General features: G+C 43.7%; 1 protein-coding gene and 1 long non-coding RNA gene across 4 annotated transcripts in view; one reads left to right on the top strand and one right to left on the bottom strand.

The window, feature by feature from the left end:
• Positions 1-6984, bottom strand: part of Gnao1 (G protein subunit alpha o1) — a 147097-nt gene extending 140113 nt beyond the window's left edge. For 2 of the 3 annotated variants that reach the window (XM_041649546.1, XM_041649543.1), the window contains exons 1-2: positions 6128-6984; positions 5888-5930 (exon numbers count right to left, since the gene is read on the bottom strand). In XM_041649546.1, the coding sequence (XP_041505480.1) occupies positions 5888-5930; positions 6128-6245 (161 nt within the window). In that variant the 5' untranslated portion in view covers positions 6246-6984. The remainder of the gene's footprint in view (positions 1-5887; positions 5931-6127) is intronic. The other variant, XM_041649544.1, reaches the window with a different exon arrangement.
• A 1714-nt stretch (positions 6985-8698) lies between these two features.
• The window catches only part of LOC121446776, a 132310-nt gene continuing 117214 nt past the window's right edge, over positions 8699-23794 (top strand). The window contains exons 1-2 of the long non-coding RNA XR_005974128.1: positions 8699-8816; positions 10592-10708. This is a non-coding gene — a long non-coding RNA (uncharacterized LOC121446776). The remainder of the gene's footprint in view (positions 8817-10591; positions 10709-23794) is intronic.

The following is a 23794-nucleotide window of genomic DNA, read 5'->3' on the forward strand; positions in this document are numbered from 1 at the left end:
ATGTTCTTAAGCCTTCTCCATTCCAGAGATGCATGCCAACCAGCTCTCTAAGCAAGAGGCTATCTATTCCCCTGGACCAGTCAGGCTACCACTCTTTCCTCTCTTGCTCCGTCTACTAATTGTTGATTGTTGAGCAGTGTCCTTTCTTCCAGGACCAGGAGGCAGAATATTGGGATAAGGTAGAAATGGGATAAGGTAGAAATTCCTGGAACGGAGTTCATTGGAGCAGCTTTAGGCCTTTAGGTAGTCAGCAGATATGAACTGATCCCCTTACCACACCTAATTTCAAATGCACATGGAGTTATGTACATGCACACACATACATCTATACTCCCCCCCCCCTTTTTTCAGAATTAAAAGTTGTTCTTTGCTAGTGTCAATTTTGAGAGTAATCCTTCCTAATTTCTTTTTTTTTTTTTTTCATCCTGGAATCATCCCTATCATTGGCTTTCCAGTTGCCTTTCAGGTTAAGGTGGTCTCCTGCAATAACAGTCTAACCCAGTGGTCACCAACCTGTGAGTCATGAACCCTTTGGCAAACACCTATCTCCAAAAATATTTACATTACGACTCATCACAGGATCAAATTACAGTTATGAAGTAGAAATGAAAATAGTTTTATGCTTGGTTGGGGGTCACTACAACATGAGGTACTGTATTAAAGGATCGCAGTATTAGGAAGGTTGAGGACCACTGCTCTAACGGAACCTATTCTGGCATACAGGGAACCAAGTCCATGCATTCATGTGAGCACATGTCAGAAAAGTAGAGCCTATTCTGCTCCAATCTCCAGTTAATTGACATAGTATACCACAAGCAGCTGAAAACCACAAATGATGTTGCCGTAACTGTAACAGATGTGGTCTCCTACGATGCATGAAAGAACCTAAGAGTTTCAGGTTTAAAAGAACCAAGCCAGCACCTGAGCACTCATCCAGTTTCCCATACACAGAGAAGAAATTCTGGATTCCTTTTCAGCCATGTGAATCTGCATAAAGCTTCACCTACTTAATCTAATGACAACAGCCCTTTCCACAAGTACACAGGCTCCATCTCGGAATCCACTAAGGTTCCAGAATTGCACAGCCAACTCTTGATGAGATCAGGTGAACTGCTGGCTGATCGTCTGGCAAGAAGTCTGCTAGGATTTACAGCTCAGCAAACAGGAAGAGGGGAGAGAGCACTGTCCACCAGCAGAGGAGAACTCAGCTCATGCTACCTGGCCTGATATTCTGTTCACATTTCCGCTATCTCCAGAGAGCAAGGTGCATCTATTTGATAAACATGGAAACACAAGTGGGGAGGGACTGCAGAAACAACAAGCCAATGGTATAGAGAGTAGCTCTCAGTGGACCGCTACCTCCACGAGAGGCCTTTGGGCAAGGCTAGGAAATGCCCTTTCAGATGTCGGTACTTTCACAACGTAATGGCTGCAAGTTGCCACCTCCCTCTCTGTTAATGCCTGCCACTTACTAGATGCTGACAGCACACAGGCTTGAACCTGCCAACCAATGGTCTGGACACCCAGTTGTAAAGTCAAGGTCAGCCGGCAGGAGGAAATCACCATCTTTTGGGCAGCAGATGACCTTTCAAAACCATCACCTTCCCTGACAGAGTAGTATCCTAAACCCTCACTTGTAAGGGTTGGGATATTTGTATGAGTAGTGGTATCTTCAATAGGCAAATCCTTAAACTTGTTTAAAAATTGCCCTGCACAGGTACTCCAGAATGAATGTATATCTGAAATGTCTATACAGGTGACATCTTCTAGCTAGCAAGTCAGGTCTTTCTGCAAACTTCAAACTCTATTACTAAAACAAAACAAAAATCTGATGGTCCAGAGAATATGAACTAAGCACCCTAGTAAACTCAGCACCTTGAATCAAAGCTAAGTATAATGTTCAGAACAGCTTCAGGGGTCATTTTATATTACCAGGCCCAAGCATTTGTCACTTCATGTTGGAACTGGGAAGTCAGTTAAAATGATATTCTATTGATTCTATGCTTCATAAACTAATTCTAAGATAGTTTCTATAAGGGTTCAGAAATCCAGTAAAATCTATACTCTATTTAAAATTTTTATTAGTCTGTGTAAAAGCATCACTGCTTATCAGAAAAATGATAAGGTTCTATCACAGGTAAGCTCACCCCTAAAACAAGCAAAGTTATTTAAAACGTCATGTAGCAAAAAGGAGGCACTGGTTGCGCACAGGCCATGTGAAACTGTATTTGCACTATCTCAATCACTGTTGACTTTTCAGAACTGAAACCCTTTGTACTGCATGACAGAGATCTTCCAAACACTAATTCACAAGCACGCGCACTAAAGAGAAAAATGGAGGTGAGGGAAGCGCTGGCAAAATAATTCAATGGATAAAGGTACTTGTCATGCAGGCACCTTGAGTTTGATCTCTGGACCCATGTAAAGGTAGAAGGAAAGCGTGGGCTCCACAAATTTGCCCTCTACACATGCACACACACATATACACAATAAAACTACAAAAGATTTTAAAGACTTGAGAATCAGGCTTCTGAAAATGACGTAAGTTTTCCCCTTATGACTTGTATTGAGCAGAAAAATTCCAAAGGTCAGTCTTTGTAATGTTCCTAGGCTGATGAGGGCAGTAACACTTTGTTCTAAGCTGCATCTGCTGCCAGTCCTTAATGGCTGCATCTCAGCTACTACAGGCACATACTCCTATTCCTCCTCCCAATCAGCACACCACAACCTGGATGAGAACACAAGCTGAGGGAAGTGGCTCCCATCTCTTCTGAAAATGCTGATGACAAAGGATCTGATAACATCTGAATATCAATATTCTTCCTCCCAAGCCAAGGAACTGTGTGCTTCCAGGCCCCACCCCTACTAGAAGTCACTGGCTTCCCACAGGGTGTCACCTACAGAGGACTCTGTAACCATCCAATCTCATCTGCCTCGATGGACTAACACAGCATCTGAACTAACTTACACATATGGCCTGATAGGCTTGTCACCAATCACACTGCACAGGGAAACAGGAAATTGCTTTCTGCAAATGCTACCAAGGCTTTCTGGCCTGGCCCCACCCAGAGAGGACAATCTTCCTGGCTACAAACGACTCTCACTCAAGTGGTGATCTCAAAACCCATCTCTGGAAGTGAGGACTCCAAAGAATCTGTCACTGGGATACAGTGACACCAATCTCACATTTTGTGGTTAATAAAACAAGTCCTGCATCCAGTTTGGCACGAGGCCCTGATCTGACTTATTTTAAGCCAAGCTCATAGGAAAAACTACCATTCATGAATGTTTCAGGAGGACAGTTCAGTCGGGTCTTTTGTGCAAAACTGGCATGGACAGAAACCTTTCTGAGCAAACCTAGCGTATTTCCTAAAGAGATTTGGTGCATTTTGCTCTTAAAAGGAACAAAAGTCAATCACAAAAATCTGTTTCGATACGCAGTTTTCACAGAAAAGGTGCTCGTGGCGGTGAGGAAAAGGAGAAATGCAGAAAATGAGAAAAATGATCTGATTTCTGATTTAAATCAATCAAACATCAGACACTCCACTCCCCCCACCCCCAAGTGCAACCCAGTATAAGACACGCAGGACTTTCCTCGGAAAGTCTACAGTCTCCCTTTAAGATTTCATGCCGGAGGACTTAATCAGGAATTTCCATTCTAAAGTGGCACACAGATCTCCTCAGAGAGCTCAGCTTTCTTTGAATAAAAAAGGCAAGTTACCCGTTAGGGGACTCAGCACATATTTTTAAACTTCTTATTAAATCAACCTAATTTATGGGGCATGTTCAAGAAAAGCAGGTAGCAAGCTGCTTAGGTGGATGCAAAGTTACTTTGCCATCCTTCCCACCTCCCCACCACCACCTCGTTTGCCCTCCCCTCTCCGAGGGTTTCCGAATGTCTTCGGGGGCCCCTCCGAAGCCGAAGCCACTCGGCCCTCTCCGTCTGGACCCCGACTGGGTTCCGAACACTGTCGAGATTCTCCGAGCCCCGCGCCCAGACCAGGCCGAGCGGAGCCGAGCGCCGCCGAGCTCAACCCCATCGACATTTCCAGCCTCGGCTGGGCGCTGTCCACCACTTGCAACGCCTGAAACCTCACCCCAGCTCTGGAGGCCGAGGCTTCTATCAGACTCTCAGTCTGCCTCAGCGGATTACAGATTCGTGAAGTTTTGAGACCTGCCCCCCTAAGGAGAAAGAGGTGGCGCGGTTTGCCATTTCCCCGACCCGCGTGTGCTCCAGGCAGATGCAACATGCACCTTGTTGCAAAAAGCAATTCCCCAGGCCCCGCCTCCCCATCCATTTGGACTGCACAAGCCCCAGAGAAACCCCAGGCCAAATTACTGGTGGCTCAGAAGGGTGAGGCTAGCCGAAGGGGCCTGTGAGAAGAAAGCCCCTGGGAGCTCTCGAACGCAAATAAGAACATGCCAAGCAGATGGGGAAAACTGTCTCCTAGTCGCTACTCCCTACCATCATGGCGCCGCCTGGAACTCGCTTGTCATGCCTGTTACACATGCAAGAATTTTTGCTTCTTGGTTTTGAAACCGCAAGCACAATTTGTCTCCCACCCACCTTCCCTCAAAAGGGGTTTTTATTTTCCATTGTTTTCCTACGGGATGCAATTACTTCGACTATTCTGTCAAGTTGAAAAATAATCATTTTTGTTTACTGCACAGCAACCTCTAATTAGGAGCTGTGTGTGCACGAAGGTGTCACAGCAAAGCGACATGGAATCCTCACTAAACGGTCCTAACGAACTCCTCCGTCCTGGACTGACAGGCCAACGGAAGCAGGGCCAGGAGGTCCGGAAGGCATGCGCCTGTTCCCTGCCGGCCACCCCTCCTCTGGCAAAGCTGCGTGTAGGCTTACTAGGAGCTGTGAAGCGGATGGGGCAAGAAGCAAGCCAGTGAGAGGGAAGGAGGGGTGAGGCTCCTTACTGGGGAAATGTGGAAAGGAAGGAATATCCCATTTTGTTTTAATTTTCAACCATCACTCAAATCCACCTCCAGTCAATTAGGAGGGGAAACTGATATCTAAGGCAGAAGGGGGCGTTGGCAAGTGGGGCCTGAAATCCGCATTAAAGATAGACTACAGGGAGCCCGGCCTAAGCAGAGTGTAAATAAATAAAAGGACAAACGACAAAGGCTACACGGTGACAGGAAACTGCTGGTGTCAGGAGAGCAAAGGCTGGAAGGCCAGGGCGCAGAGGGGTTGGAGGGCAGGTAAGGCTTGCTTTCATTCAGCCCCACAGACAGCGTCCCCCATCCACCTCTGCCTTTGGATAAAGCTGTGTCTGTCACATCCGCTTGGAAACCCACCCTTTCCCCCTAGTGCACGCCCCCTCCCCTAACCCTTGCTCTCATTTGGGGGGAGGGGGCCGAAGTCACAGCCTCCAGGAATTCAGCACCAAACTCATGAACAGCAAACACTTGCTCTTCCACCCCAATCTGCTAGGGCTGGGTCCCCTCCATGTTTTAGTCAAGTTCAAAATCACTGCCCCAAGATAAGTGGGATTCGAGGGGTTGGGTGGAGGGAGGAGTAATGGAAGGAGGCCGAGACAGAAATGGAGGCAGCGAAACACACGAACTACTCCACGAGCAAGAGTTATGATCATAATCACGCCAATAGTGTGATGTTCTGATCAATATGGCGGACACTGTCATTCATACAACTACAGGCGCTCCCTTTCCCTCCCCCAAAACACCCACTCCAGGAGTTGGGGTGGGGGACCCAGAACCAACGTAGGGAGTGGGGGAGGGGAGGCAAAACCAGGTCTCTGTGTGCACGAATTAAAATCCAGGCCTGGAGAGCAATGTGGGTGAGCACGACAATAAAAACGGTATGAAAATTATTCTTAATAAAAGTACAAATCCCAATGCCAGAGGGACTTACTTCATTTGCTTCACAATGGTGCTTTTTCCTGATTCTCCAGCCCCTGTTGGGACACAGAGAGGGGGAAAAACTGGTGAGTGTCAGCTCAGAGGAATGGGAAGGGGCTTCAAAGCATGCGAGGGGTGGGCGCTCCTGGGCACACAGTGGTGCCAACTCCGGGACCAGGTCTCCCGTGGCGCAAGTCTGGTGGGGAAACAGCGGCCGGGGTCGAGGAGCGGGGGTGGCTACCGAGGTCCTTACCCAGCAGGAGTAATTTCACGTCTTTGGCGGCGCTGATGCCATCTTCTTTGAGGTTTTTCTCAATCGCCTTGCTCCGCTCGAGGGCGGCTCTCTCCTCCGCGCTCAGAGTACATCCCATGGTGGCCCCTTCCCTGCCACAGCCCGCACGACTCGGCTGGCACGACTCCCCGGGTCGGCGAGCCCCCCACCCCCCCAAAGAGCAGAGCCTGGGCTCAAAGGGGAGAAAATCACGATATCCTCTCCTTGGCTGGGAACAAAATTGTCGAAAGACCAAAACCCCCCAAAAAAGACAGCCTCTATCAAGATTCCAGAGAAGACAAGCGGCAGCTGGTCGGGGTCTGGGGGTGTCGAGGTGAGGGTGGTCGGGTTCTGGGGCTCCGGAGCCGAGGAAGGAGGCGCCCGCGGGCCCGGGAGGCGCGGGCTGCAGGCACTGAGGCTAGTGCACGACCCAAAATAAATAAAATAGGAGTCGAGGCTGGATCCGCAGCAGGAGCCGGCGGAGGGTGGGGTGGGGGGCAGGGTGGGTCCTTCTGCCGCGGCTGCCGGAGGCGGAGGAGGAGGAGGCGGAGGCGGGGAAGGTGGAGGCGGCGGCGGCGCGGGGTGTGGAGGGAGTGAGTTAGGGGGTGCCGCTAGTGCATGTGCACCGCCGCTCCTCGGCCGTCGGTGCGTCCGCGGCGCCTTCTCCGACCCCCGCGCGCGGGGCAAGGCTGGGAAGAGGGTCGGGCCGGGGTGGGGGCAGATCTCTAGCGGGAGGCGGCGTCGCCGGGGCCCAGAGCTCGCATCGCTTGGCGGAGAGCGGCCAGGAGACGGGGAGAGCGCGAGGGGGCCGCGGCCAGCGGGGAGCGCGAGAAGAGGCGGGCAGGGAGGGCAGGGCACGCGCGCGCGCGCCGGGGCGGGCGGACGGGCGGGGAGGGGGCGAGGCGAGCGCCGCGCGCGAGTGCGCCAGGTCCTGCGCAGCGCTCAGCCAGCCGCCGCTGACGTCAGCAGGGCCGCGCGCCGGGCCCGGGGGACGGCGCGGGCGGGGGCGGGGCGCATGCCCGCGGGCCGCGTCACCTAGCGGGCGCGCGCGCGAGGCGCGGCCGGCTCTCGGGTCCCCTTCCCCCCTTTCCCCCCCGCGCCTCGGGGTGCGTGCGGGGCTGGGGAGGGCGGGGCCTGGGGCCGGGCGCGCGCTCGCGCCCCACCCCGCCCCACCCCGGCCGGTCTCGAGCGCCGCCGGGCCCGCCTTCTGTCAAGCGGAGCGCGGCGGTCAGGTGGCCCCTAGCCCGCCGCCCGTGCCTCCTGCTTCCCGGTTTCCCGGGCTCTGGCTTGGTGTCTCCGGCAGCTCGCCTTTCTAATTATTCTCCTACGGCCGGAGACATAGCCCCTAGCCGAGCTCTAGTACCTCAGCAGACGTGAGGAGGTAGCGAGTCAGAATAAACCTGCGCAGGCCAGAATACAAGGCTGGGCGCCAGGGACGGACTCGGGCCCGCATTTATTGAGCATCTAGTGTACAGAGGCGGGGCTCGTGGAGAGGAACGCAGCAGGCTGAGAAGAAGCACGGCCTGCTCCGCAGGAGTTTTTGCCTTCCTGGGCCAACGTGAGCCTTACTCTGAGATTCCCACCCTCGCTGTGGATGCTAGAGATGGTTACCATCCTAGGATGGCTTGATGCCAAAGGCCCAGGGACAGTCGTTCATGAAAGCCTCTAGCAAATGTTTGTTTCCTTAAATTTTTCTCTCTAGCATGGCCGGTTTTGCTTGGTTCTTGTATTCTTGTATTCCCAGAAAGAACATAAACTGATGAAGTGAATTCTTCATAGGTTTTTGATGAGAGGAGAGGTGTCTTCCTCTTTTGTCTTAAAGTAACAAACTACAAGAAGAAATATACCCATGGCCATGTTGTCTCAAAGACTCAGAAACCAGAGCTAACCCAACACTGGGGAAACCCGTAGACAGTTGCCAAAGATTGGTCATGTTCTGGGTGGTCTTGGAGAGACTGGAGACATTCATTCTTACTGCACAAGATTGTTTTACAATCAGTTCCACCAGGCAGCCCCAGGGGCCTTCCTAGAGGAGCCAACAGGCAAGGCTGCCCAAGGAAAAAACAGGCAAATGGCCAGTGGAAAACATGTCCCCACCCTGTCCCCCATGCTGGGCATTTCTGAGACTCTGAAAGTAAACTTGTTTGCTTCATTTCAACAATGGGGAAAAAAAACTCCTGTTTTGAAAATGTCACCCAGAATAAAAATACATTTGCAATGGGGGAAGAAAAGGCAATTAAGGCCCACCCAGAAAAAAATATTTTTCTACTGCATTTTTTAAGTTTGGTGTCTCCCACTGTGGGGTTGCCTCATTCTACAAATGGCTGTCAAAAGTTATACTCAATACAATTGGAATATTTAAATTTGAGTCATATCCTTTCTATCAGAGGAAAGTGACAAAATATTCTATAGAGAGTTGTTTTATACAGCAGATAAGTAATCCCCCATCTCCTTTCCTGTTTCTGCTGGGTGGGGTTAGTATTAAAGGATGAATCTGATTTGACTTAAAATCGAGTCTCACTAAAATCGTCTTTGCAGATCCCAAACAGACCTTGCTTCCTCAGAGGTTGCTGGAGTAGTTGTGAAGATCTACCATGAACCAGATGCAGGGCAAGTTTCAGTCTTACTAAGGGTCTGCTATTTCTACAAGACTGCATTTGAAGGATGGAAGGTAAAGACATAACTGTCTCATTGTGTGCTTGGGGTGAGGGTGGAGCATGGCTTTACTCTATTAAATGTATTTAGTGTTCTTTCATGCCAGGTAACTTACACGTGAAAACCGTATGCTCTTTGGGGCATTCTGGTTGTGTGTGAAGCCCTATCCCTGACTCTAAGTGTGTGTCTCTCTACTTGCTTTCGGTCCTTATGTGGCAGAGGCATGAGCCTGTGCTTGGAGTTTTTCTTCGCTCCCTCAGTACTTATTAAGAACCCACCGACTGTGTATGAAGGCTGTGTTCCAACACTGTAGATGTATTTCAGATTGGCCTACCCTGTTTTCTTTTTTCTGGGTCACTTTGCGTCTTTATGGCTGAGTTTCATAAAAGACTAATAATAATCCACTTCATCTGTATAGTGCTTTACAGCTTACGGAGCACTTTCACGAAAATGATCCCATGTGATCCTCCCACATAAACCTCAGTTAGGACTAGTGTGGGAAGCGTCATGGATGAGCGGCAAGAGCCTAGGCCAGGAAGACAGATTGATAAGAGAAACATTCCGAGATGTCCTACATTTAATTACAAAGGGCCACGGGATGAAAGAAAAGAGAGATGGTTGGGGAGATTAAATCAGTAGCAAGCAATGGACCCCAGAGCACAAAAGACTGTTTTTATGTTCTTGAATGTACTTTAAAACCTTCACTGAAGCCTGCCCTGACTGCCTAGGTGCCAATGTATCCTTCTTGCAGCCCCAGCCAATCAAGAGGCCCTGGCTTCTTTCCTAGTTGTTCTCCCATGGCAAAACCTTTGCTGTTTCAGGTAATCCCACCCTTGTTACCAGTACCCAATGTAGACCCAATGTAAATAATATGTATGTAGCAATGTTTGCTTTGTAAAGTACTCTGACGTTTTGGAGCTGGGGGATTAACGTTATAGCCCGGATGGTGGTGGTTGTAGAATCTGTCCCAGCACCTACTCATCTATTTTTCTGCTAGCGTCAGTAATGGCTCAATAAGCCCTTTTATTTATTTATTTTTTTTAAATATTTATTTATTTATTTATTATGTATACAGTGTTCTGCCTACACGTACCCCTGCAGGCCAGAAGAGGGCACCAGGCCTCATTACAGATGGTTGTGAGCCACCATGTGGTTTCTGGGAATTGAACTCAGGACCTTTGAAAGAGCAGGCAATGCTCTTAACCACTGAGCCATCTCTCCAGCCCCTCAATAAGCCCTTTTATTTCAGAGAGTTCTTACAAGGTCTTGGGCGTTTTGGTTTAATAAGATACAACTGGCTACCCATTTTACAGATGAACAAGCTGAGCCCCCACGGTGGCTTGAGTAAATTGTTCATGGTCAGCAAACTCATTAACAAGTCCACGAATCTTTGCAGTTTTCTGAACTGTTGAAAGCAGCATGCTGTATCCACATGTAAATCATGCTCAGATCGGAAAGCCGAAATCTCAAACCCAGGCATATGTTGATTCCCCCAAAGGAAGAAAGGATGAGAATATCTCAGTTTTCTGTGAAGTAGAAGTAATAAAAATTCCAGCTATATTAAATTGGTCCACAATTAATTCCTGTGGGAATGAGGAAATTATAGTTCTAATATTAAAAGCTAGGATTCCTAGACCACAGACAGAATCTCTTTGATTTTATTTCATATGATTCTCAGAATTATATTTTTCTGATGATTTTTTTTAATCAGAAAAGAGTTCTCACCCCTTAGTCAAATGTTTATCATACTACACTACACAGACATTTTATGTCATATTTTTAACCCTAAAGGTACTTGGAATATCTTGCATACTTCATGGAAGTAATATCTGCAAAGTCTTCTACTTCTTGAGAATAGGGATTCATGACTTGAAGAAGATCCCAGCTCTCATCCAGCATGGGCTTTAGGTAGGTGATCTCAATTTTCCTCTTTCCTTTTCTATGTCTCTAAAAGATAATCCCTCAACTGATTTTTTTCTGATACATTCTGTGCATGTCTCTCAGATCACCAGTGCTGTGGTTCTCAAGCATTATTATCTATAGAACTACCTGAGATGCTTTATATTTATATTTAAAATTTAGATTCTGTAGTTCCATTTCTGAAATCCCTATCTCAGTAAGTCTGAGGTGGTGCCGAGGGATCACTTTTAGAATGATTTTTTAGAACGATTTAGATTTCTCCCTCAAGTGATTCCTAATATTCTTTGGAATGTAAGCTCCTTGAAGAAAAGGGTTTCCTTTGTGTCCCAAAAGGTCAAGAATGGCCCTTGTCCTCTGGTTGTCATTGTATTTTTTAACTAAAGTCACCTAAGGAGGAGCAAGAGCTTAATCAATTTATATATATATATATATATATATATATATATATATATATATATCCTCTTCCTATCTCTGCCATTTGGGCTTTTTTCCTAAGACAAATTTTTCACTTGATTATTCTAGAAAATATTTAAGATTCAATGAGTTCAAGAAGATGATGTCATCAAGTAAAGTTCTATGACAAAATGATACTGATTTTGAACCAACAAATGGGAGACTTATTGGCCAACAGGCATCTATGAGAAGAGAATATACCCAATGTTTTTGACATCCCAACCAGAAAAAAGTACTTTGGCTAACTTTTGTGTCTCACTTTATTATTTTGGAGGGTTCATGAAAAATTAATTTTCCTATGTAAAATTGTTAAGTGCAAGAGATGAGATGAAAAAAAAAGAGATGAGATGACTCAGGAAGAAATAAGATTTTTGTATACTTTTAAGAGAAAGGACTTGCCTGAAGAAGCTTAGAAATGTTTGCATGTCACTGAATTGAACTCTTAAGTTATAAAAATCCATTATATGGTCACAGTTGTTAACATTATTTGTTGAATATACTTTGATGGCTCAGGTACTGTAGGCCCATACTTCTATATGGTGTGGCAGCCAGGCTCTGAAGCCATAGGGCCCCACCTGAGGTGGTCACACAGCCCTGCAGACAGGCTGTCACTGCCCTAACAAAAGGTCAGGATGTTGTTGCTCCTTTCTTTGTAATTTAGAGGATGCCTTATAGAGATGCTGATTCAAGCCTAGTGACAGCAGACAGGTAGAGGCAGAAGTGACAAAATGCCATTCACCTGGTTACCTAGGAGACAGAATACTGGTGTATTTCCCACTCAGTTTATGTTTTGGTATAAAAGCTGTTTGGAGAATAAATGAGAGGAATTCCTCAGGATGTGAACTCAGGACTTCATGAGGGACCACTGAGAATCTCCCTCCCAATAAAGCCATGTGAGTTGTGTCTTTATTCCCACACCTCCACGCCGGTCCAGAGAGAGTTTATAATGGGGTCTGGTCGAGAGAAATAATTGAGGGTCCGGGCTAGCACTGGGCTCTGACAAGGTACCCCCAAAGAGAATGTGCTTTGTGATTTTAAATTTTTAATTATTTGTCAATTAGGATAGCAAAGGAACCCCACAGGGATGCCTTTGGAGTATTGGAAGGGGCAAGGACTAGAGCTTTCTTGCAAGATTGACCAAGAGCTGAACTTGACATTGAAGTTTGTCCTAATATGAGGGCATTACCTAATAGTCATGGTTTTGTGTTGGAAGTTTCTTGGGAAATCTTTTGTCAGAAGCTTAAATTTTTATTTGTTATGATGGAAATAACAACAAACATTCTTCAACCTATCTTGGCTGGTTTGACAGAATGAATTTTAACATACACATTTGCAAGTAGTTTATGTAAAACTTACTCTGTTCTTCAGAAGACAGGGGATCTCTAAACACAGAGGTTTCTTGCATCCTCATATCTCCTGTCTCCATAGAGCCTTTTGCACACACGCAATTCAAACACATTTTACACATTAGCTCATTAGTCTTCTGTAACCTTCAAAGATCAAAGCCTTATTTATCATCACAATGTTTTTTTTTGCAAGTAGAATTCTTTTTTTAACTAATGTTTCCTTCTTTTTCTAATTTTTAAAGTTATTTTATGTGTTTACATGTTTTGCCTGTATGTATATATATATAGGGACCATGCATGTTCCTGCTGCCCACCAAAGTCAAAAGAGTTGCATCAGATTCCCCTGGAACTGGAGTTGCAGATGGTTGTGAGCCACCATGTGGGTGCTGGGAGGTGACCCAAGGTCCTCTGCAAGGGCAGTAAGTGCTTGTAACCACTGAGCCAGCTCTCCAGCCCAAGTAGAACTGTCTTTGTTCCTCCAAAAAGGTGGATTTTTATCTGACCAGTGTGCTTGATCTGTACTGGAGGGGGTAGAGGCTGCCAATTAGCTGAGACTTTCTAAGTGAATTGAAGGTGATTGTCTAGACTAAGCATTTTGAATTTTGTTTGGGTGCTTCAAAGCGTGTGTGCTCTGAAGTGTTCTATAGGTCTGCCAGGTACTAAGGACATGCGTTCCATTGAGGCAGTGTGGCTTCTTAGTTTATATGTAGGCATGAATCTCTTCCTCCAAAGGCCTACAAAATCCTGGTCTGTATGACAGAGAAGAACATTTTAATGAAATTCCTGTGTGTATGATGAAAAACAGATATAAGACTGGCAGAGGACAATTCAGATCAACACAACTGTAAACAGATCCCCTATCCTCAAGGCATTTGGCTGTTATAATTTAGAACTTGAAGTAAAAGAAATTTTCACTGACCTTCTTAAGCTGTCATTTAGTCTGCCAACTTTCTCCCTGGTTACTCTAGACTCTGGAGAGGGATAAGAGCAGAAAGAACTCTGGTCTAGTCACATATAATACAAATGAAAGACAGTGCTGGTTTTTAATGACCAAAGAGAAGACATATATAAATCTTTTTGTTTTTAATGTTTTTGTTGTTGTTTTTATTTGTTTATTTTTGGAGACAGGGTTTCTCTGTGTAGCCCTGGCTGTCCCAGAACTTGCTCTGTAGACCAGTCTGGCCTCAAATTCAGAGATCCATCTGCCTCTGCCTCCCAAGTACTAGGATTAAAGGCCTGTGCCACCACCACCTGGCTATATATACAAGTCTTAATCAAAGCACGTGAGCCGGGCGGTGGTGGCACACGCCTTTAATCCCAGCACTCGGGAGGCAGAGGCAGGCAGATCTCTGTGAGTTCGAGACCAGCCTGGTCTACAAGAGCTAGTTCCAGGACAGGCTCCAAAACCACAGAGAAACCCTGTCTCGAAAAACCAAAAAAAAAAAAAAAAAAAAAGCATGCGATATGATGGCTTGATGATTCTGAAATTGATGGGGTCCATGTGCAATGACATGCTTTTAAAAATTCAGTAGTAGGAACATGAATTATAGGCTCAATGTCCTTTATTTATGGCTAGAAACCAAATATGAGTGAGTACATCCCATGTTCCTCTTTTTGGGTCTGGCTTACCTCACTCAGGATAGTGTTTTCTATTTCCATCCATTTGTATGCAAAATTCAAGAAGTCCTTGTTTTTTACTGCTGAGTAATACTCTAATATGTATATATTCCATACTTTCTTCATCCATTCTTCCGTTGAAGGGCATCTAGGTTGTTTCCAGGTTCTGGCTATTACAAACAATGCTGCCATGAACATAGTTGAGCATATACTTTTGTTGTATGATAGGGCCTCTCTTGGGTATATTCCCAAGAGTGGTATTGCTGGATCCAGGGGTAGGTTGATCCCGAATTTCCTGAGAAACCGAAACACTGCTTTGTGGAAGCCTAGGCAGTTTGAATGCTCACCTTACGAGACCTGGATAGAGGTGGGCAGTCCTTGGGCTTCCCACAGGTCAGGGAACCCTGATTGCTCTTCGAGCAGATGGGGGGGGGGGGACTTGATTGGGGGAGGGGGAGGGAAATGGGAAGCGGTTGTGGGGACGAGGCAGAAATCCTTAATAAATAAATAAATTAAAAAAAATAAAATAAAATAAATGAAAAATAAAATAAAAAATAAAAAAAAAAACAAAACTCCTGAACTCCGACTGGGGATGTCGCTCAGTTGGTACCATGCCTGCCAGCCATACCCAAAGCCCTGGACTGGATCCCCAGCACCACGTAAGACCATGTATGATGATACCTGTCATCCCAGCACTTGGGAGGGGGAGGCAGGAGAATCAGAAGTTCAAGGCCATCCTCGGCTACACAGTAAGTTCAAGGCCAGCCTGGGCTATATGATATTCCATCTGAAAAAAAATTCTAAATAAAAATAAAATATTTCATAAAAAAAAAATTCAGTAGTAGGAGAGATGGGAATGATTGGACTAGAACTAACAGGGACAGAGTTAGGGACTGGCCAATAACCAATCTTTCTTTGCTTATATTATCTCTGCCTCTTTTTGAGAATGGAGAGATGCCAATCATTTTTAGTCAGAAGTGGAGACGTTTGTGCCCGCATCTGGTCTACTTATATACTTGACTTTATTCCTTCATAAATATTTCCCTTATAATCATCTTCATTTTTTAAATCATGAATTCATTTAATGTTTATGGGTTGCTTACCATATGTCAGGCAATGTTAGATGCCAGAGATACAACACATATAGTTTTTTGCCATCCTGGTACATATAGTCTCTGACTTTTGAACTGAAACAATCTTTCATGCATTAATTGATTTGATCCTCATAACTGTTTTTCAGATTTTCCTTTTCTTTTTTTTTTTTTTTTTTTTTTTTTTTTATTTTCGAGACAGGGTTTCTCCATAGCTTTTTGGTTCCTGTCCTGGAACTAGCTCTTGTAGCCCAGTCTGGCCTCAAACTCACAGAGATCTGCCTGCCTCTGCCTCCCGAGTGCTGGGATTAAAGGCGTGCACCACCACCGCTCGGCCTCAGAATTTTCATTTTATGCACAATGAAGTTAAGACCAGAGAAGTTTAAGTGGTTTAGCCCAGATCACCCAGCTTATCCTTTACATGGTTGGGCTATACACCCTTTTTTTCTGCACTCCAGGACAATAGAGTTTCTGCAGCATTTGGTACTAATTTAGATGTAATTTTGAAATATTTTTTAGGCAATGTTTTGCTCTCTCGCTCAGGCTGCCCTTGAACCTCCTATCCTCCTAGCCTTCTGTCTCTACCTCTCGAGCACTGAGATTACTGGCAAGTGACACCATGCCCGGTTTCTAAGTTAGTTTTCTGAGTAGAACTAAGGCTGATGATTTTCGTGAGTTATTATTCAGCAGTCTTCTCCTCCCTTTGTCAGATGTTATTGAGCATCATGAATGAACAAACATCTTTTGTCGTTTAGTTTATGAGACAGGTTGACCTCATATTCCAGACAGTCCTCCTGCATCCACCTTTCTAGCTGAGATTTTAGGCTGGAGCCACCATGCCCTGCAATGAATAAATTTAATCCAAGAAATTAATGCTCCTATGGTATTTATTATGCCAAATCATTTATAGGTCTTAAAAAGATTAGATTGTCTTTGTAATGTGTATTTATTAGAATATTATACATACTTTGTGGCACCCTCCCCATAAAAGTGCCAACCTGAGATCAGGAGTCCAGAAATCGGGAAAACAAATGGAGATCAGGAGTGCAGAGACTGGGAGTCCATGCTGTTTAACTAAGGGAAGCTGTTGATAGATGTCATTCCCAATAAGTCTGAATAAACAAATGAATGCTATTTTTGAAGCAAAGGGCACAAAATGAAGAGGCAGGACTAGCAGTCTTTATTCAGCTAACACTGGGAGATTTAATTCACACCCCAGGCTTCAATTTCCTCAGCTGAAGTGGATTTTAGATACTTCCCGTTGTCTACACCTATATTTCTAAATCTGAGTTGAGCAGACAGAAACAGTAGAGAACCAGGAGGGCACAATAAGCAGAGCTACAGTGAGAAGGGCCCCTCACAGGGCAAAGCAAAACGGTTACAAATCTGCTACTCAGCCATGGATCAGGGTAATCCGTCCTGCTGTCAAACTCTTACTTTCTTCTTCTCTTTAAGTCAAGTCTGATTTTGCTTTAGAAATGTAACACCTTGGTGAGCATGACAGAGCAATATTGTGAGAAGGCTATGGTTTGACTTTGATTCCAACTTGGAAGTGGTGCTACTTCTAGAAATGCTGAGGGGTTTTGTTTGTTTGTTTCTTATCATGAAAGTTTTCCTCCAGATTGCAGTTATAACCCTTTCAGTGCAGTAGGCAGATAACAGTAAGCAATTACCACCCACTTGATTCTGAAGAATTTCCTTATGGGCGAATGAGTGGGTACCCTCCTCGGGAGTGAAAGGATAGCTGAAGGAGTCACAGATCCAGGAATGCACATATGCAGGTAACTAGGGGGCACACACGCTTAACGAAGGTTTTGCTGCTATTCAGAAGCCTCAGATTCTCCTTGGCACTGGCCATCACTGTTCCCATTATTTCTTGTTCCTTCCCTGCTTGCTGAAAGGGATGGAAGGATTCAGCATAATGCTTCCACATTAGGGACCCCAGTGCTGTGAGCATGAAGGGACAACAATGTAGGAGTGTAACTAAGGGTGCCCAGGAATCTAGGTTTTCAGGCATCCTGTAATATATGTTATAGGTGTCAGGTAATTTATGTTACAACACTGGAACTCCAATCAGAGAACTTAACATGAACAATGTAATTAGCTTGGCACCAGGACACATCCCTGTAATCCCAGCGCTTGGAAGGCTGAGAACAGAAGGGTCCTGAGTGTGTGGTCAGCCTGGACTACATAGAGAGTCCTGTCTCTAAAAAACAAAACAAAACAAAAACTTGCTTCATATTAAAATGAACATACATATTTAAGTTTTAATCAGTGTTTACTGTACACACGAAAAAGTTATTATTTCATTACGAAAGTAATCTACTACTATAAAGAAAAGCTAAACCACACAGAAAACGTGTGTTCTCTACTCTATGGTGACTAATCAGTGACATTTCAGAATTCCTTAGGGGCAAAGACAATTTGCTATTGAATCTGGAGCCAACTGCACTCTCCCCTCCTCAGATAGCTATTTAGGAATCAGCTTTTCACAACTAGCTGGCATCATTGTAACCACTGAGATAAATCAGCATCATGAGAGCATGCTGAGAGGATCACACATGAAACAGAACTCAGGTAGCTGGTGGTAAGTTAGTCACATAGAGTATTTCTTGCTTTTACAACTGGGCTGGTTAGCTCCCTAGGCTGTGTAATCCTTGTCACAGATTCTGGATTAACGCAGGTCATGAACGCAGAAAATCCAAGTGCTTTCTTGGTTTCCGGGTATCAAATCAATCCAGGCTGGTCCTTTAGTATCAACTTCTTTCAGGTTCTCTGTATCTGCCTTTGACCCTGCTTTGGGATTCTAGATCTTCCTTGATCTCTTCAACTCTGTGGACATGAGAGACCCTGTTAGTCAGTCTGTGTGACTAGATTTCTCTTCTCTATGAGCTGCATCTCTGATGTCCATCATCTGTTTATCTGGTCCTTTGCCTACAATGTATTTTGAGGCTATTTAATCCTCTCCTTGCCAACTTCACGTTCTCTTTTAAAAAATCTTTCTTTTTATATTCCATTGAATTCAAATTTTGTTGCTCATATAAGCGCAGTATGGGGTCACCCACTGGAGCATGGTTGATACACCAGGGACCAACCATACCCCTAAAGAAAAGTGACCCTTCCTCCCCTTGTAGCCATTAATTGTCAATAGCTCCTCAGCTGGGGTGGAGGCTTGTGAGCCCTGCCCTCCACTCTATGCTGGATGTTAATCTCTTGGTCTTGGCACTAGAGAAAAAAAAAACATATTTCAGCACAAAAACTGTTATTAGAGACAAGGAGGATCACTTTATAACATCATAAGAAAGATATAACTATATATATATATATAACATTTAAGTATATAACAGTTACTAACATACATGAACCTAACAACTGAGTCTCAAAACACATAAATTAAAAACTAGCAAAACAGACAATTCAATAGCAGCAGGCCTCAATGTCCTATCCTCAGCAATGAATAAAGTAAGTGGGTAGAAGATCAACAAGGAGACATTAGATGTGAACAGCATCTTAATCATACAGGCCTACTGATGCCTATAGAACACTCCACTCCAGCAGTGGGACCCCATTTTCTTGAGCACACAAGCAATATCCTCTGGACTAGATTGATGGTAGATCACAAAATGAGCCCCACTAAGCTGAAAGGGCTTCACATCAACAGAGTACTCCTGTAGCCTCAACGTACTTATATTAAACACCAAGGGCTGGTGGTGTAGCTTAGTGGTGCGGGGCATGGCAAACAAACACAGCTACCCAATGAACTGGTAGAGTTTGTCCAGTGTGCATGAAATCCTGGGTTCAATCCCCAGCATCATATAAACCAAGTGTGGAGGAACACACACTTGCAAGTTAGACACTGGAGGATCAGCAGTTCAAGGCCATCCTTGGCTACAGGGCAAGCTTAAGGCCAGTTCAGGATCTATGAGACTATGTTTTAATAAAACAGAACACAACAAAACAAAAATAACAAGGAAATGTGAGCATTGCACAAATATATGAAAAATAAATGATATGCTTCTGTTTTTTTATGGCTTTCAGAAAAGTGCGATGTAGGGCTTGCGTTAAGAGAAGGACACAGAGAGAATCAGAGAGCACCAGAAAGCTTTAGGCCTGGGAACCTTTCAGAGATTTGTGCTAGGAACTGGGTGAGGCATGGGGAGGGGCCTGGACTTGTCAGTTCAGGTGTCCCACCTGGGGTCCAGATGCCTCCCCTCAGTTTCAGTCACTGACTTGCGTCCAGACTTTTGGCAAAGGTGTGCGAGCAGGAGACAAGGAAACAGAGTTCTCCTCTAGCATTCCTAGCCTCCAGAGAGGACTCCTTGGAACTGGGCCTCTGGGGCCCAGCCCTACCTGGCTAGTTACTGTTTCTTGTTCTCATTGTTTCTTCTGCAAAGAAGTAACCCTAAAGTTATCTAGGAACAAGCCCAGAGATCAGAGTCCCCAATAACAAGCTACTAAATAAGCAATGGGCTAAGATAGACAAGGTGGTATATACCTATTATCCTAGCAGTCTGTGACTGACACAGGATGATGGCTAGAAATTAGAGGCCAGCCTAGGCTCCATGATGAGAGCTCACTTAAAGAGACAAATGAACAAAACAATTTAAGAATGGTCCAACGAAGAAATGACGAAGAAAACTAGAAAATACTTTGAAATAAATGGCAATGAAAGCGCAGTATGCTAGAGTCTGCGACATCCAGCAAATACGCTGCATGGTGGGAAAGAGAGCTTTATACATTCCAGCACTTAGAAAAGAAGGAGAAAATCTAAAGTTATTATCTGAGCTTTCTTCTATAAGATCCTTAAGGAGAAGAGCAAAGTAAACACAAAGCAAGAAGATGAGGAAAATAAGATTAAAGAAGAAATACATGGGGCTGGAGAGTTGGCTCAGTGGTTAAGAGCACTGACTGCTCTTCCAAAGGTCCTGAGTTCAATTCCCAGCAACCACATGGTGGCTCATAACCATCTGTAATGAGATCTGATGCCCTCTTCTGGCCTACAGGCAGGATACTGTATAAATAAATAAATAAATAGAAGAAATACATGAACTAGATATCGAAAACTGGGCCTGGAGAGATGGCCCAGTGATTAAGAGCATGCACATGGCAGCTCACAACTATCTGTAACTCCAGGGGACCTGATACCCACATAAGACATAATAAGAATAAAGAAGTCATTAAAAAATTAAAAAAAGATTTTTTTTTAAAGGGCGGGAGTGATGACTCAGTAGTTAGGAGCATTTTCTGCTCTTGCAGAGGTCCCAAGCTCAATTCCTAGCCCTCCTGTCAGTGAATTCTTATAATGTAACTCTAATTCCAGAGAACCCAATGACCTTTTCTGGCCTCCTCAGGCACCTACATACACATGCACATAAATAAGAATAAATTTTAAAAAAAAGTCAGGCAGTCAGATCTCTGTGAGTTTCAGGCCAGCTAGTTCCAGGACAGTCAAGGCTACACAGAGAAACCTTGTCTCAAAAAACAAAACCAAAAACAAGCAAACAAAAAGTGGAAAACTGGCTGAAAAAAATTAATAACAGATTGCTGTTATTGATAAACATCTAGTCATGCTGACCTTGGGTAGACAATTAAATTACTAAAATCAGAAATTAAAGAAAGAATAATACTGCCAGTCATAGGGAAATAAAAGATATTATAAATAAATACAATGGATAACTATATAAAGTATATGTCAACAAATTATATGATTTGTTATAAAACTAGACAGACTAGTGGAGCTGGATAGCTAGGTAAATTGATAAACTAATTTGCTAAAAAATATTTCAAAATGTCTGACTCAATTTGTAATAAAGAGATAGACTTAGTAATTTAAAATTATCCAGCCAATGGTCTAGGCAGCTTCATTAAAACATTCTACCAAGGAGATCCTTACAGAAAACCACAACCAATAAAAAATGCAGCAAACAAGAGACTGTGGTACCCAGTCCCAGCTTACACATCTACAATGCAATCCCTGCACCCGAGCCTCAGGGATCATTGCAGAAGAGCTGGAAAGATTGTAAGAGCCGGGGAAGCAGGAAGTTTGCTGTGAAATTTTGTCTCTAGAAATGACAGAGAGGCTATACCCATAAAGTCTCACCAACATGGCTGCCTAAAGGAGATCTGACCAACCAAGACACCAATGGACATGCTAACAAGGAAAGGGAAAAGCTCGCTGGTCTTTAGCTGTAGACAAAGAACTATGTGCAATTGGGGAATGCTGAGAGTGAGAGAAATGGTCTTCCCAGAGAAGAGCCTCCCCAACTGGTATCCAACACCAAGTGATTAACCCTGAGATTATGTACATATAGATAGCATTATACGGGCTGAGCAGGTTATATTTATGTATTTAGGAATTCACACACACACACACACACACACACACACACACACACAAAGACACCAAGAATTTAAGAGAGAGCAAGGCAGGCTGTATGTCACAGGGAGGAAAAGGAAGGGGGGGATGACGTAATTATGATTACAAAAAATAAAAAAAAGTATAAGAAAATAAATTCTACTGAGTAGATAAATAATCATTCCTAGGATTAATATTGTTAAGAAATTAAAATCACCCTCAAGAACCTGTAGATTTAATGCTATCTCTGTCTAAATCTTAATGGGAACTTTTGCAGAAACAGAAAATCTCTTCAGAAAATTCTTGTGGGATTTCAAGAGTCTCTAACTATTCCACATGATTTTGGAAAATAGCAAGGCTGATGTTAACATTTCTCATTTCAAAACTTGCTATATAACTCTGCAGCAGTCAAAGCGATGTTATACAAACGCATAGGCCAATGGATCCAAATAGAGAGTCTTGTGAATTCTTACACTCTGATGCTAAGATAACTGAGGGAGGAAGGGCAGTCTTCAACAAATGGGACTGGAAAGTGATATTTGCATGCGAAAGAATGAAGTCTGAACCTTATATAAAGGCCTAAACATAAGATTGGGAACTATACAGTTCTTAACCAGAAGCAGGAACATTCTTCATGATATTGAGTTCAATAATAACTTCCTGGTTTTAACTCCAAAGTCACAGGAAACAACAACAACAACAACAAAAAGACAAATTTGACTTCATGAAAAACTTCGACTATTGAGCATCAAAGGGCACTAGCAAGAGTAAAATAACCCACAGAAGGAAGAAAATATTTGACAACCTGACAAGATTAACATCAAGCTTATCTAGAGGACTCATAAAGGGCAATAACAAATAAAAAACACTTAAGATTTTAACATAGGCAAAAGAGAAATAACTTCCTCTGAAGAATCTAAGCAGGACATGGATCAGCAGTTAGTCCAGGAGAGAGAGGAGGGCTAGAACAGTCCCTGTTATGCAGAACAGTGGTCCCACATGTGTCTGCCGCTAAGCCTTAGACTCTGTGACTATGTTAACTTATAGTACAGAAGAGATTCTGTAGAGCCATTGAGATAGAAGGAGTTTGTACTTGAGTATCTAATCACATGAATCCTTAAAAACAGACAACCTCTCCCACGATTAAGCCAGACACTCTAAATAAAATGCAGAGATTATTAGATTATATTAAAATTTGGCCAAACTATATGCTCATTACAAGAAACAATTGAAATATAAGTATAAAAATAAAGAGATACTTTTTACCTGAAGGAACTAGAAAGTAAAATAAGCCCAACATATGTAGAAGAACGGAAATCATAGCATCAGAACAGATATCAATGAGCTGTAAAAGAATAGGAAAAAATTGATGATACTTGTTCTTCAATAACAGAAAGTTTGTTCAATAAGATGGTAAATAAAATGAACGAACCTTTATCAAAACTGATAAAAAGTGATGTAGAACACAAATTGCCACTTAAATGAAAACACATCACTACAGGATATGCGGTTATTAAAGACAGTGTGGGGATAGTATGAAGATCTCCATGCCAATAAATTTAGCACTCAAATGAAATGGGACAGATTGATTTTAAAAGACACAAAACACAAGAGCTTACTCAAGAAGAAATAGATAATCTGAATAATTCTATATCTGCTTAAAAAACTGAATTTTAATTTAAAATCTTCCATTGACAATAATAGAATGCACAATGGCTTCATTGGGAATTCTGTTTTTTAAAAAACATACAATCATTTATTAGAAATTCTTTCAAAAACTGAAGAGAGAAGAACAGTTCACAGCTCATTCCATGAAGTCAGTGTTAGCTTTATACCAGAATCAGATGAAGATGTCCCAACAGAAGAAAGTGGCAGGCCAGTATCCTTCATGAACATATTAAATTCAAGCATCCTAAGGAAAAATTCACTTTAATAAAAGTGAAAGCTCAAATGCTTTTTGGGGGTGACTTTTTAAAAGCCACACGCATTTACATTGCTATTAAAGTAAATACAGTATTTATTTATCTACTGAAATGTTCCACTTTCTTCTTTAGGAACTAATAAAGTACAAGGAAACTTAGAGCCTAAAACAGCTACAAACAGAAGTGGCTTTGCCCTGAGAGTGTTTCAGCTGTTTACGCTGCGCGAATACAGGAGAGGGGCCACCTCTGTTTATATATCATTTAATTTTATGGACTGGATAGGATTTAAT

This window comes from Microtus oregoni, unplaced genomic scaffold, assembly GCF_018167655.1.
Source record: "Microtus oregoni isolate MIOR12 unplaced genomic scaffold, Mior012 000004F_ref0000308, whole genome shotgun sequence".
In the NCBI taxonomy this organism is placed as follows: Eukaryota; Metazoa; Chordata; class Mammalia; order Rodentia; family Cricetidae; genus Microtus; species Microtus oregoni.